The sequence below is a fragment of the Megalops cyprinoides genome, chromosome 23 (genome assembly GCF_013368585.1).
Source record: "Megalops cyprinoides isolate fMegCyp1 chromosome 23, fMegCyp1.pri, whole genome shotgun sequence".
Classification (NCBI taxonomy): Eukaryota; Metazoa; Chordata; class Actinopteri; order Elopiformes; family Megalopidae; genus Megalops; species Megalops cyprinoides.
This window is the reverse complement of record NC_050605.1, coordinates 22,737,967-22,752,560: the sequence shown is the minus strand read 5'-3', so window position 1 is coordinate 22,752,560 and position 14,594 is coordinate 22,737,967. Positions and strand designations below refer to the sequence as shown.

The 14,594-nt window shown below is 48.7% G+C and overlaps 1 protein-coding gene across 9 annotated transcripts in view; it reads left to right on the top strand.

Moving 5' to 3' along the window:
* Positions 1 to 1,495: 1,495 nt before the first annotated feature.
* LOC118770536 (serine/threonine-protein kinase WNK1-like) overlaps positions 1,496 to 14,594 on the top strand; it is an 85,421-nt gene continuing 72,322 nt past the window's right edge. For all 9 annotated transcript variants that reach the window (XM_036518276.1, XM_036518270.1, XM_036518275.1 and 6 more), the window contains exons 1-2: positions 1,496 to 3,062; positions 4,985 to 6,212. In XM_036518276.1, coding sequence (XP_036374169.1) covers positions 5,454 to 6,212 — 759 coding nt within the window. In that variant the 5' untranslated portion in view covers positions 1,496 to 3,062; positions 4,985 to 5,453. The remainder of the gene's footprint in view (positions 3,063 to 4,984; positions 6,213 to 14,594) is intronic.

Sequence of the window (14,594 nt, the reverse complement as noted above, 5' to 3'; positions counted from 1 at the left end):
GGGTTTGTAATTTTGAGTTGTTTTCTTTTCAAAAACATTAAATCACAAATGTGTATATGTCTACATTCTATAGCAGTGGTTCACGTTGCTTAGAAGAGTAAATTATGCATCATCATCATTTTTTCATGTTTAGTCAGTGTGCTGCCCAAGACGGGTATCTCAAGAATTGCCATATTAACATAATTGACTGCTGTCTGGCTTTGAAAGCTAAACATGTGCCTCCCTCCTTTCTGAATTGCTGGGGTGGTTGAGAGAGTTTCTGGCAGAGGAAAAAGGCCTATGCGCTGCTGTACCAGTGCTGTGCAAGCAGACAGCCCAGATTAATTTTGGCAGATGTTAAAACCTTTATTTCTGCATTCTGGCTTGTCAAGCCTCCCGGTGACGACACCGAGAATTTGCGAGATAGCTAATTGTAAGGCCTGGCACCCTCTTTCTATAGCTTTTATTCTGTGGTTGCAATGGGAATGTAAAACAGCACATACCAAAAAAGTAGTTAAAGTGGACAAAAAAAATGTCAGTGAATAATGAGTGTGTGCATTTCTGTGTTACACAATGTATCTAGTCTTTTTCTCAGACACTTTAATGATAATTTGATGATAATGAGATAAACCCATTATTATCTCTACATGGTTTCTTAATTGAAGATTTGATTGTAAGCATTCATTACTGTCACTCAGGAGCTCTGATGTAAACAGAGAAAGATCTTGGCAAGAATGTGGAAGGAAAGGAAAACCTATTGCCCTCATACTGTGTAGGCCGATACTCTGAGTTTGAAAGGGTAGTGGAGAGAGTAGGGTAGCTGTCGAATTCATGAAATAGGGAGGAACCTGCTTGTGTGAGGCAAACTGCTACAACCTGACTCTGTGGTGCAAGCTTGTGTAAGATTAAAAAAGGACAAATTGCACATATTGTGAATGAAACAAGCATTACTGTTTTAGAAAGTAGTAATTTTAGGAGTTATCTTGTATATTATGGTGACAATATAATATTTATTTATCGTATATGCAGCTTTGAAACATTCGAAGAAAGCATAAAACAGCTAAAACTACCCTTTCTTTCTCTTTAAACAAACATGATCCTCACACAATGAGTTCATGAACTAGCTCAATTACAATTTCTTAATATCAAAATTAGTCTATAATGGACAATGTCTCAAATTCATAAACACTTAACAATTTCGGTTTTGACTGAACTTGCCTTTACTCTTATCTGGAACATTAAGGCCAATTAAAGTGGAACGTGTTGAACATTCTTTTAAAAATGTCGTACATAGAGAAGACTCATCCGTTACAACAGTTTTACTGTTCTCGCGCGGATTTTGGGTTTTGACGTCTTTTGGGAGTTGTAGTTTTTTTCTACGCGAACAAACCCGGAAGCTTTGTCTTTACAAATGAACGGCTGGTGAGCTCATCGCAGCACTACGCAAGCGCAGAAAGATTTTCGCCGTATCTGGAGCTTCGGGAGGAGGGAGGCTCTGTCGGTTTAAGAGGAAAAGTCGCCATTTAGCTGATAGAACTGAGGAGCCTTAGCGAGCACTTATAGAGGGAGTTTAATCCCAAATGTAGATATATTAATACACAACATTAATGTAACATTTTGAAGGAGGTATTTAGGTTATTTTTTATTTTTGTGTAGATATGTGAAGAGTTTTAGCTAGGTAGGTCGTTGCTAACTACAAGAACAAACTCTTTGGGTTTAACGTTAGCCAGTGATGGATGTAGCCATCTAGCTTGCCAGCTAGTTATCTACCCAACCGTGTGTTGTATGATAGCTAGCTCGCTACGGTTTTTCAACTGTCCTCATTGTTATCTGATATTCTTTTTGAATTAATTCCCTTCGCAACGTTTTTTCCTTCTTTGTGGCGGTCTCAGTGACGAACCGGAATGACAGTGCGTTAGCTGGTTAGTCGCTAGCCATTAGTTCAGTCAGCTAACCGGTCAGCTAGCTGGCATCGGTAATGTTTTAGCGAGCTAAGCTAGCGACTGGTGTCGGTAGTGTTTTAGCGAGCTAAACTAAGCTAGCGAACTGCCTCACTAATAAATCATTTAGCGATGCGATGGATACAGCCAGTACGCGGGGCGCGCTAGTCTAGGACAGAGAGGAGAGGGGGGATCACAGATAACCCCCGTATTTTCTGAATAAAGGAAACATCGCTTTTGTTCACCACCCCCTTTAAGTCTGCGTAGCTGGCTTCATCTTGGACCGTGTGACAGGTTTGAGGCTATCTTAGCGAGATTGAGGAGGCCCCGTGTGATCAGGTTGGTCCGGCGGCGGTGCTGTCAGTATCCGGCTGGAAGACACGCATTCAGCCCGGCGCCACAACAAAACGTGGCGGACTGCCCGTGTGGATGGGATAAAGCCGTGCATGGGAGAAAAAAGAGGACTTCGCCTGAGGTTTGCTCTTATTAAAACGATCAGCCGCGCATCTGAAGAAGAAAGTGCACACATGGAAATTCGGACTGTCATTTTTTGTCTGTTAGGAAAACAAAGGACCTTCATGTTGTAATCTGCACGATCTGAAAAGGGGGCGAAACGTGGTGGATTTTGTCGTGCGTGCATTGTGTTCTTCGTTGGCCCTGAATTACAGTGCGGTTTATGGCGAAAAGCTAAAAGCAGAAGGAGGATCGAGGTCAACGCAACTGTAACGTTGGTGTAGCTGGATCTCTACGTCTCGTCAGATACTCCGCAGCAGAAGCGACGTTACTGCTATCCGGATACGCAGCCAGCGATAGTTACCGAGCTCGCTATTGATAAACAATAGCAAGCTAGCTTGTTCAGTATTGCAGCTTGAAGTGGCCTTTCCAGCCGTGGTTTTTAGCTTACTAAAAATACACCCGTCAAACACACTGTCGCTATGGAATGCATCGCTAGATAGCTGCGTATGTGCTTGATTGTATGGTCATCTTTTTTCTAGCGAGATTGGCAAACTGGCCGATCTTTTTGCACATTTTGGAAGACTAAGCGTTACCGAACGCAGTGCATTTTGTTTAGAAATATCAAGTTATTCCAGCTACCTACAGAATGATCGGAACTGAAGAAAAATGGCTATGACGACCCGAAAGGTAATGCTAGATTTCTAGTTAACAATAACCAATGTAACATGAGCTAACTAGTTGGCAAGCTTGCTAAGTTTCTTCCAGTGATAATTAGCATGCAGCAAACTTTTATATATGCAAAAATAATCCACTTGAATTGTTTGATTAATTTGCTGCCTACTTCGATCATGAGTGCAGTTGGTGAAAGCATTTTTGTGTGCTTGTACAGGCGGCCAATGGGGAGCGAAAATCGGAGCGATTGTTTATAATATTGCAAACAGCATCAAAAACATTTATCTGACCATGCACACGTAAGGCCGTTGGAGTTTCACTGCCCCCAGCTAGTTAGTTTATGATCGTTAAATAGCTTGTAGTTTGCCAGCTGTAATTATTTTTGCTCTCGGTTTATGTTTTGCATGAGACGTTGATGTAGAGTTAGTTCGCAAGCAGGCGAATTACTGCGACCATGAAATCGGCTGCCTTCTGCCTTTCGGGTTTTGCATGCGATCGTACGCAGAGCAGTATTGGCTTTCCCTGTGGTTTGATTTTCCCCGTACCTGTCGTTTCGCTGGTTGTGTCGATTTTAATCTGCATTGGGACAGCATTGCGGCGACTAATCCGACTTAAATTTGATCGCTGAGCTGCGGGTAGGCCGGGGCCCGATGCGCCGGGAGCGGGGACGCATCCGACGCTATCCGCCGTTAGGTGCACCGAGCCTGCGAGAGGGTCACTTTTCATATGTAGCTGTGTGCATCAGCTCTTTCCTTTTTTACGTTTTTTTCACATACATTCTTTAGTTGTCCAAATTGTTTTTTTATTATAATTTATGCTGTAATATGGATAGGCAGAGCACGATTCAGCAGTGAGTCACTGTATTTTACTCAGAGGAGCGTGTTTAATATGTTCGCACTGAAGTGTTGGAGCAGCCCTTTTGTTTCGGATGAACCTGTCATATGCGTATCACACGTTGTTCACGTAGCACCACACCGATCCGTGTTTTCCACACGGAACGAAGGCGAATCGGAGAAATAAAGCACCCGTGGGTCGACTGCTAGCCATTGTTTTAAGATATTGTCAGTGAGGGGAAAAGAGAAAACTATTAACCTTCTGTTTTCCTGCAGTCAGAGCGCGTATCTCAGTACGAGTGGGGAGTGCGGCGGCACTGCGTTTAAGTTCCGAGAACCTGCATAGAGCATAACCAGTGTTCACACCCGAGTTACCTGCTACAGACTGATTTTTGGGTCGTGTGTTTGCAGTCATAAGAAAGCCACAAATGTGCATAAATCAGAAGAAAACACTGTAGCCCTGAGTAATCCACAATTTGGAAACCTGGGCAGAGGTTTGCATGAGGGATATATTTATTTTTGTGACGGTATCAGATAAGATTTACATTTTGAGTGCTTTTCTTTGCCATTCCCGGCCTGGCTGTGTTGACGCTGCCCGCGTTGCGTTCTGCCATGCTTCTGTGCTCGTCAGCTGGCTGACAGTGGAAATATCTCCGGTCTGAGTGTTTATGTGTGGGGAACCGGGATGGTGTGGCAGATCTGTGTACTGTAAAGTTTGATGTAACTTGTGGGGCTGAAGGGAAGTGGGAGGGAGAGCAGCGCTGGGATGGATGTGTGCCCCGGTGTTGACTCCTGCATTAACTCTTGCTTCAAAGCCGATGCGATCAGCCGTTTGGTAGCACTGCTGTGTCATCTGATCGCTGCTGACAGACACTCTCTCAGAGAAGCCCTCTCGGTCTCTGCGAGGGTTGTTGTTGGCAGATGAATTTTTGATTTGGCTCTGTGTTTCTGCCAGGGAATCACTTCCAGGTCACTGCAGCTCACTCCCCCCTCCTTCCTGTGCCTCGGCCTGATGCCTGGCTCTGAGGTGAAACACTGAGGTGAAATGGGTGTTCTCAGTTTGGATGTGTAATTAAATCCCCTCTTTTTTCCCCTTGCTTTCAGTGAACTTGGACCTAAGTGCGGATTGTGCACCGTGTTGCCCACGGCGACGGACTAAATACCAAGCTGCCACTCTTCCTTCCTTCTGCTCAATGAATGTGCCGTGGTTCCTGCAGGATGGATGGTGTGGATCTGATGGGCCTTGTGTGTCAGCATCAGCGCCTGCTCTTCTGTGACTCTGTCTTGTTCTTTTCCATCTATAAAAGAACACCTCCTCTCCTGGGCCCTGACCCTGTGCGCTGTAAAAGCATTAACTATCTCTGCTAAGCAACACGCAAAGGAGGGGGAACCCCACAAACTCCAGAGTTTTTTTTTTTATATATATATAGTTTTATTTCGTGGCTCGGGAGTTTGGAAGAGGAATTCTTCAAGGCTCAAGGAAGGGCGAAATTATTTTTTTCTATTTTGCTGAAATAATTTATTTCCTTTTTTTCCTGAGTTGTGTTTGCTGCTCACACTAACAAGCGTAACGATGTCGGAAAACCCCAACAACAAGGTGGTGAAATTCCTGGCCCCTCCTCCTCCGAAGAGTAACGGGAACGGGTCGAGCTCGGACTCGCTGGTGGGCGAGCGGCTGGGTACGGAGGTGCGGCGGCGGCGCCACACCATGGACCGCGACCTGAAGACGGCCGAGCACCGCTTCTTCCGCCGCTCCGTCATCTGCGACTCCAACGCCACCGCCCTCGACCTGCCCAGCAAGGCCTGCTTCCTGACGTCCCCGCCCGACTGCGAGCCCGCGGTCACCCCCGCAGGCCCCGACGCCGCGCCCTGCCTGGCTGCCGAGCCCGGCGCCGCCGTCACCGCGCCCGTGGTGGAGGAGGGGGAGGGGCGGGGCGACTCGGGCGTGGACGGGGCGGTGGAGGAGCAGGGCCCTGCCCAGCCGGATGTGCGCGCGGGCGAGAGGGAGCAGTCCTCCGCCGCCCCGCGGACGGAGGAGGAGGAGGAGGCGCAGAGGAAGGCCGGGGAGCCGGAGGGAGAGAGCGGTATGACGGATGAGAAGCGCGAGGAGGAGGAGAGGGGCGTGGCCAAGGCGCGGGCCGAGGCGGAGCAGCGGGAGGCTGAGAAGAAGGTCCAGGACGACATCGAGGAGGTGGAGACCAAGGCGGTGGGCACCTCGCCCGACGGCCGCTTCCTCAAATTCGACATCGAGATCGGACGCGGCTCCTTCAAGACGGTGTACAAGGGCCTGGACACTGAGACGACGGTGGAGGTGGCCTGGTGCGAGCTGCAGGTAAGCCTTCACCTGGCGATCGGGCGTCCTGTGCGCTGTGTTTCCCCTCAGGTGCCAGAGTGACCCGCTCTGCTTAAAGCCCAAAATCACCAGGCTCTTCTGCACACTGGGTCATTGTCTAGAATAATGGGATAAGTCCAGTTTTACAGAAATAATACAGTGAGATTTGGCTGGTCCATTAGCCTTGTACTGAGAAAGTGATTAAGTAGGAGATCAGGAATGGATTAGCCTGAGCAGGAGAAAAGAATTGATCAGGAAAATATATTTGTGTAGACAAAAGATTTGTGCTGGGAAGAAAACATGTATGAAATCTCATTTTAATTGAATCAGAGCAAAAAAACAAACAACTGGACATTATTCCATTAGAGCCAATGGGGTAAATGAGGGGATAAGTGAATTAAGGCTTACTGAGCACTTGGTGGTGAGGCTGTGGAACTCACTAATGTGGTACAGTGTGGTGTGGACGGTGATAACGGGACGGCGAGCACCCTTAAAGCTTTGGGGAGCAGCGGGGACTGTCTCCGCATGCCTGCAGTGATGCACTGGTGTATGCGGCCCTGGTTTGCGTAGCTGTGGTCGCGGTTCTCACAGTTTCGCACGGACGCCAGTGAGTGATAAATGGTGGAGCCGTGGAGGAACAGTGAGGAGGCGGGGCCTGGAGCTGGCTCCTCCCACAGAAGAGTCCAGGATCATCCGATCTCTCCCTGCGGGGTCTGGAACATCCTCCTGATCCATGTCTAATACGGGCAGCGAGCTGGAAGGCTGTTTGAGGGGGAAAAAAAACACCTCAAATGTATACAAATATAACTCCAGGGATGGCAGCGCCAATTAAGATCTCTTATCTCATTACCAGTCAGGCCACTGGAACCAAGTTTTTTCCCCTCTTTGTATCACAAGATGCTCTCTGAGAGTCATAAGGACTAAACTCATTTGCTGTTTTTGGAGAGCTGTGTAATTTGTTTTCGCTGCGGATCGCACTCGAGTGAATATTGCTGTGCTCCACAAGGCTGGCCCCCCCACCCCCCAATCCACTCTTTGAGCCTCAGGCTTATAGGCTCTCCTGACCCCCCACCCCCTAGCCCACTCTCAGAAGCTCATGCACACAGTCTCTCCTGGCTCAGAATGGGATGGTGGGTGGTAATATCGTTTGTTGACATTGAGATCATTCTAACAATCCATTTCCTTCACTGGAGGGGTTTGGTTACCGCTGGGCAGTGGCCTGGGGGTAATGAGTTCTCTCAGTGCTGCTTGCTAACCCAGCGCAGGCCGGTTTGCGTAGAGCAGCTCTGCTGGCAGCAGGTGTGTGGGCCTCTCCCTGCCTCTGTCTTCCCTCTCTCCTCCCTCTCGGCAGTGTGGAGGACACTCAGTGCTGGGGATTTCAGTGTAATCTGAAACTCCTGCATTTCTGTTTTTCTTTGCTAGCTAATCTAGCCTCTGTTGAAGGATATCCACCACTGCAGGAGCAGATGATCGGGTCTCCATTAATTCCACACAAAGACGTACGGTCATAACTGTGTCACTTTGTGTACCTTTTCTAGTGGTTGCACACTGAATAGCGCAGTTAGTGTATGTAGCTGCATGCGGTCTGTGGACAGAGCTGCCGTGTTTAATAAGCAGTCTCGGCGTCCTAACAGTGCTGCACACACGCTCCCTGTCCTTCGGCCTGGTCTGCCTTGGGCTCGGAAGAGGACTGGACATAACGTGTCACATCAGCCAGCAGGGCTTGCATTGACGAGAAATTAATTACGAGGCTCTATAAATGAGAATAGATTATGTCTCTGAGTTGCGTAATAAATAGGCAGGGGTATGTAAACACAGAAGCACTTTGGATTTAGCAGGAACGGAGTAATCCTCTGCTGTGCTGATGGCGTGGCTGCTACACTGGCGGGCAGTGGGAGTGCGAGTGGGGGGTCTGCGGTGTGTGTGTGTGTGTGTGTGTGTGTGTGTGTGTGTGTGTGTGTATCGTGCAGCAGCAGGAGTGCTGGAGGATCAGAAGCGCTGGAGGGGCATCTGGAACTGTTTGGGGGTGAGGGTCGGGGTGGGGGTGGGGAGCGTTCCAGGAGAGACGAGAGAGACGTGTGGTTCTGAGGTCAGGGGTCCCGGTGGCCGGAGCAAGGGCTCTCGGCTGTGCCGGACAGAGGTTACGTTCGTGTCTGTGGAGCGGGGGGTGGGGGAGGGGGCTGAATTTTGAGAGCAGCGTCTTATCCTGCCTCCCGTGTCCCTGGGAAACTCGCAGAGTTTGGGCTGTGAGCTGGAGCAAATGCACTTTTTTAATTGGCCTGTGTTTTCGGGGGAGGGGAGCAGATAATCTGGTCTCTGGTGTTTATAGGAAAATTCAAGGTTTGGGAGCATTAAGCCATGAGGGAGGGAGGGAGAGAGAGCCAGTTTTGCAATAGACTGAAGGATTCGAGTTTGAATGCCATTCATTCGAGTCCGTAGGAGGGAGTAGGAGAGACTTTATTTTCGCTTTTAGCAGATGGTCCATTATCACTTTGAGTAATGGAATCCTTTCCCCAGTCCGGCAGTTTTGCTCTTTTTCTGCTTTTTTAAAAATGATGGCTTCAGATTTTTAGTGACTAATATTGCAGCAGAAATAGACGAGTGGGCATCCTGTTCTTTTGGGCAGTAGTTCAGATTATTTGCAATTGAAATGCATTCCTCGTCCATTCAAACTGATCCTTTGTTTCATCTTACTTGTATGCAATTAGGACACAGGGGTATGTGCATGAATTATGAGTTAAAATCAGCCTTGAGCAAAATGAAATTATTCATGAATGTTTTTGAAAGTTTACTTCTCTCTGATTACGGAAACTTCTCATTTCATTTAGCTGCGTTTTAGGAAGGATGTCTCTCTACCCCTGCGACGGTTTTGTTTCTCGTGTGAATGTTGTGAATGAGCGCGTGTGTGGAGATCAGGTCCGCGGGCTGGTTTGGAAGGCCTGCTGTCTGCTGTCCTCAGCACTGCTCTTTAAAAGGGAGAAGTGAGGTCTTGTGACTCCTGCATTCTGACCTCTAACCCTGATTCAGCAGTGCTGTTACTTGCTCAACTTTCAACTTGAAGTTTGGTGTGACACCACAGGAGAGGTGGCAGTGACCCGTTCTCTGAAAATGGCACGGTGATGGCTTCTGTCACAGGGCCAGGGACACATGGGCAGTGTCACAGGGCCGGTGACACGGCCCGCGCGGCCGAGGGGGTGCCGTGACGGCCTCAGAGACCCGCCTCTGTGCTTTGTTTGTGCAGCACTGAGAGCAGGAAAGAAGCGCTGGACGCTACGTGTCTGATTTGCCGTCATGGTGAGGCTAAATATTTTTCGTACATGTCAGAAAGTAGAAACAAAGCCGTGTTTTATTGGAGCTCAGCGGAGAGGCCCTGCAAACCTTCACATCTCAGGCGATGGGCTGTTTTTTCCCTCTGCCTGCTCGGCAAGGCGAGGCACGGCAGTCCCCCACGCCCCACCCCCTCCTCCCTGCTGACCGCTCTCTGCCCAGCCTGCCCGGGCTCTCTGACCTTGTGAGCTTTAAACTGTTCTAATGGTGTCATGAAGAAAAAGCAAGCTGCTTATCACAGATGCTCTCCACTTAGACTTGGCCCATCTTCCAACTTCCACTTTGCACAGGAAACATTCCAAGTCAAGTCTAAATAAAAAAGGAAAAACTCAAAAATGCATTGAAAGTTGTGGTGCTTTTGCGGAATAGAAGGCGAGTGTTTAGGACAGAGTTTCTCTCTGCTCTCTGTGGAGTTGCATCACTGTAACCCCACGGGGAGAGTGTGTAGATGGAGCGTCTCCCTGCCTGCTGGAGGCCTTGCCCAGAGAGCAGGGGAGGATGTGCTCATGTGTGGATAATGCAGAGGATGTGCACCGTGGAGGAAGAAGCCCTGTTCCATGGAGCAGCGCCATGGCCATTTCCCCTTTAATTGTTGGGATTGAGTCCGGTCAGGGTGAGAGGAAGACTGTGGGAGGAGACGCCGCTTCCTCCGTCCTCGCGGCTGCAGCCTCTCCGCGCTCAGCGCAGCGCCGCGTTCCTGACGGTCCAGGCCGTCACAAATGGAAATTTACTGGGGTGCAGTTTGTGACGGATGGTAGTTATTTCTGTTTTGCATCTTATCCTGTCCTGACTTGGGTGGTAAATCGGGCTTTTTTGTGCTTTCACAAATGAGGGGCTTTGAGCGGCAGGAAAGCATCGTTTGATCTTGAAATAATAGATGAGTGTGCAAATTACGGAGGAGAGGATTTGAATGGTGATATGGGGGGGGGCAGAGTTGATTGGGGACAGATGAATATGACAGACAGGTGCTGTGTGACTCATCTCTGATCACAGAGCTGAATTCGGCTCTGTAACACAGTGTCACCTGAGGGTGTGAGGAGCTCCTGTGGTCCTGATCTGCCCCCGTGGCGTTCCCAAAACTCTCCCCTCGAGGGCCAGAATCGCTGACAGAGCCGAAATTAACCGTTAGGCACACAGTTCCAATTTTCAAAGGCATTTCCAACGGAATAAAATAGTTGTGCCTTGCAACTGACTGTAATTTGATTAGAGTTAAATGGGAAGCCGCATTCAGTGGTTTTGCCCAATAAAATAAAGAGTGTGTGGATTTTGTACTAACCTAATACACACACCATAAAGCAATTAGCCAACGGTCGAGAATACATAGCAAAAATGCTTAGAGTACAAGGCCGAAAAGGTTGTACTAAAATTAAACAATGGTTTAAGTGGATCAGATTTGGAGTACTATATTCAGTCACGGTCACCACATTAAAAAATAGAAGCTCTAGGAAAAGTACTGAGAGGGGAACAACTGGTTTCAGTGGCTGCCTCACACAGGCTGACATGCTGACACCAGTTCTGAAAGTGTCATTCATTTTTCTCTTTGAGCGCTGAATGTTGAGTTGGCTCAGCATGCCGTCTGGGTGGGTTTTGATGTTTCCCTCAGTGCTGTTAGTGTCACACAACCCAGCTGGCTTCCCTGCCCTGATGAAACCGATGGTTGGCAGACAGGTTGGATACTGCAGTCTCTTTAAAACCTGTGGCCAGTTAGCTTTGAGAGAGTGTCTGTTAAACGTTGCTCATCCACATAAAGGACCGCAAAAAACAAGGAGTTTGCATTTGCAACTTGCAAATTTTGCAGGGAAGTTTACACAGCTAGTTAGATGTTCATTTGAAAAGGACAAAGCAAAAATTCCAGCTTAGTGCCGGTATTTCAGAAGACTGTTTTCTGTCATTTTGCTAAATTTTGTTAAAGTGCTCAGGAAGCCTTTCGTAGATGCTTTTGGACGAATAGACAAGTGTTTATGAATGGAACATGCTGGGTGGATTTGCGCTAGTTCATGTGATACAGTAAAATTCAGGTTTGTGTCTGCTTAAGCGGAGGGAAATGTGTGAAATTCACAGAGCATGAATGGCCACTCCAAACAATCGGTTGGATTGATGCAGTAGAAAGCAAGTGGACAGTAATCTTTTGTTTGTTGTCCAACAGCTCATTACAGTGAATATTTTCTTCCCCAGTTTGCTGAAGTTGCAGACAGAAAATTTCATCCAAAGGTTTTAAAAGGTACAAAAGGCTGTTCTCTGAAAGATAATCACTAGTTCACACTAATATGATTTGGATGACATGGATTTTTTGTTTGGAAGGTGAATTGCATTTTAATTTTTCTGGAAAAATTCAAGTGTTCAATTTGAAAGCCCCAGGAGGTGTTTTGCTTTTTAGATGGAGGCTTTTAAACTGCAGTTTCTTTCTGTCTTCTAGCCAATGCACACTTTATAAATGTGAGAAAATACTAAAACCAACAAAAACAGGAGAAAATGAAAAATTCAGTTAGTAAAAATTGAACACACAGAACCGGCCTGCTTTGTAGAATGAAATTAGACCTTTTTTTCAGGGGCCCTGCCTGTAAGGATTGAACAGGCATTTCTGGGTCTCAGAACCAGGCAGTGTTTGATTATAATGCGCTGATACAGCAGATAATTTTCAGCACTGTGTGAATGATGCTGAGAGCAACAAGCCCATAAACAGACCCCGTTCCTGCAAAAAACTAATACGGAACACGTTTGCCGTGCAGTAATTTGCATGACTGGTTGCATTCAAACCCTTTGAGGGCCCCTGTCGATTGAGGTTTAAGGAAAGCCGAATGACCGTAATGGCTGTTTCCTGTGACCAAAAAAAAAAAAAAAACCAAAAAAAGGCTAAAATACTTGGTTGCAGAGTGTGTGCTGTAAGTGCTTCACAGCTATCATAAAGCAGGGCAAGCTTCCAGCACTGAAGTGTAATCTCCAGTACATTTCCATGGCTGTCTGAGAGACGCTGCGTGCTGGCCTGCCAAGGCTTGTTTTCCCTCTCTCCTCCTCCTGGTCCTGTGAGAGGGTGATCTATAGCATGTGATGAAGTGTGCAGTAATTCCACAGAATTTCCTCAGGGTCAGGACTGCGGCTCAGGAAGAAAAGCTGGTTTTCCGCTGTCTCACTCTGCTCTGCTGCGGCTCGGCTCAGGTAGCTGAAATGGGCTAAAGGTCGCCAGCGAGAGGGAGTGACGGCCGTAAATTCCTCCCCTATTTCACTGCTTCTGCTTTGCATTCAGGGGCGTAAACAGGCCTGACCCTCCACCTGGGTCACAGTAATGAGCTCACTGCCTTCTGATCATTCTGCCTCACTACCTCTCCAGCTTTCCTGCCTTAATTGTTTGCACTCTGATTTAATCGTGTTCTGCTTTGCACTTGCCTGTTGAATCTGGAGTGTTTTTGATTAAAATGGGGATAAAAGCAGCCATACGTTTCTAACTTGGGCAGAAATGGGAAGGTGTTTTTAAACTGATACGGTGACGCTCCAGTGTGCTGTAGAGCAGCCGGCCTCCGTAATGCAGGGTGTGGGAGAGACACTCTCAGACTGGCCTGCTGCAACATCGGCAGTGTGGAGCCTCCCCTTCGGAGCCAGAGACTGATCCGGAGGCCGTGCGAGCGTGAGGTGGGGCACGGTGGCCCCGCTGTGGCCCCGGCGGGTGAAAGCGCGGCCGCGCCGGGAGAGCCTGTGCTGAGCTTCGTGGCGATATTCGCGCACGGTCTGCGAGCCGTGTTATAACGGCAGATACGGGCCGCTGCTCTGTTTGCGCTTCACTGGGCTGAGGATACGGAGCCTCTGACAGCGGCCTGGCATCAGAAACGAGCGGCGTGCGGAGAGGCGAGAGGCACAGTGAGGTGCGCGGGAGTGAGGTGTGCGGGTGATGCAGATGCAGCCGCGCTCAGAGCTGCCCAGCAGAGCGGACCCGCCTCACCGACGTGGGCCATGGGCCACCGCCTGCACTCTCCGTACGCACACTTTCACATTCCTCACATTCCTGCGGCAGGACGTCAGCCTCTGCGAGAGGGACAAAAACCCGGCGTGGGGGTGGGGGAGGGGTGAGGGGGTGGGGGCGATTAACTTGGCCAAGACCTGCACTCCTCGGCCGCAGCCCAGTCTTTTGTTTGGTCCTGATAGCGTCCTCGGCCCACGGTGAGGCCCTCGGCAGGATCTCCCCGAGCCGTGCTCACGAGCACGCCGAGATCACGCGCTCGCTCGCACGTCTGTGATATCCCGTTTGAAACTCGTTTTGCACTGTCATGATCAGGACCGGGGCGCAGAACAGAACAGACACACGGGTCGCAGACGGAAATAGTTTTCTGAAACATACAGAGCGCTCGAACAGATGCGAGCTATTTTAAACCTCCCCTGCATGAAAAAAATGAATTCAGAAAAGCATTCCGTTTGTAGAGCTGTAGCTGGGAGTTGTATTTGAACGTGGTTTTGAAGTTAACAAGTTCTCTTTAACGGAAACGACGTGTAACATTTACCATAAGGCAGTATGTCTGATCTCAGAGATATGCGGTGTGCTGAGAGAAGCCCCCGTTTCAACTCACAGCGCAGCACAGCACTCTGCGAATAGGGCCTCTGCCTTCGCTCGAACTGACATCTCGGATTAATTGAAGGAAAGCTCCACTTTGCAGGTAGATAAATCAAATCACGTGTCGTGTGTGAAAAGGGGGCACGCCCGGGGACACCGCGGCCAGGCCTGAACTCTGGGGTGACGCGGTGATCCGCGCCCCAGCAACGGGAAGCACACGCACGCTGCTCCCGGACGCGCGTCAGGGGCGTTTCAGCTGCTCTCTTAGTTTCCTTTCTGCTCCTTCGGATTGTAAATAAAATCTTTATTTTAGGTACTTTCGCGGTGTGCAGAGAACTCCACCGGGGAGGGCGGGGAGGGATATTCTTCTGGATAGTTTTGAGTTAAATGTGGAGTCATTTTCATAGCAGTTGTTGAAAACACACACAGGCTGTGGCAGTGTTCTGTTAGGGAAATATTCCCTCATGTGGAACTAGGTGACTTAGCTGTCAGTGGCTCTTACATCATGTGGAGGT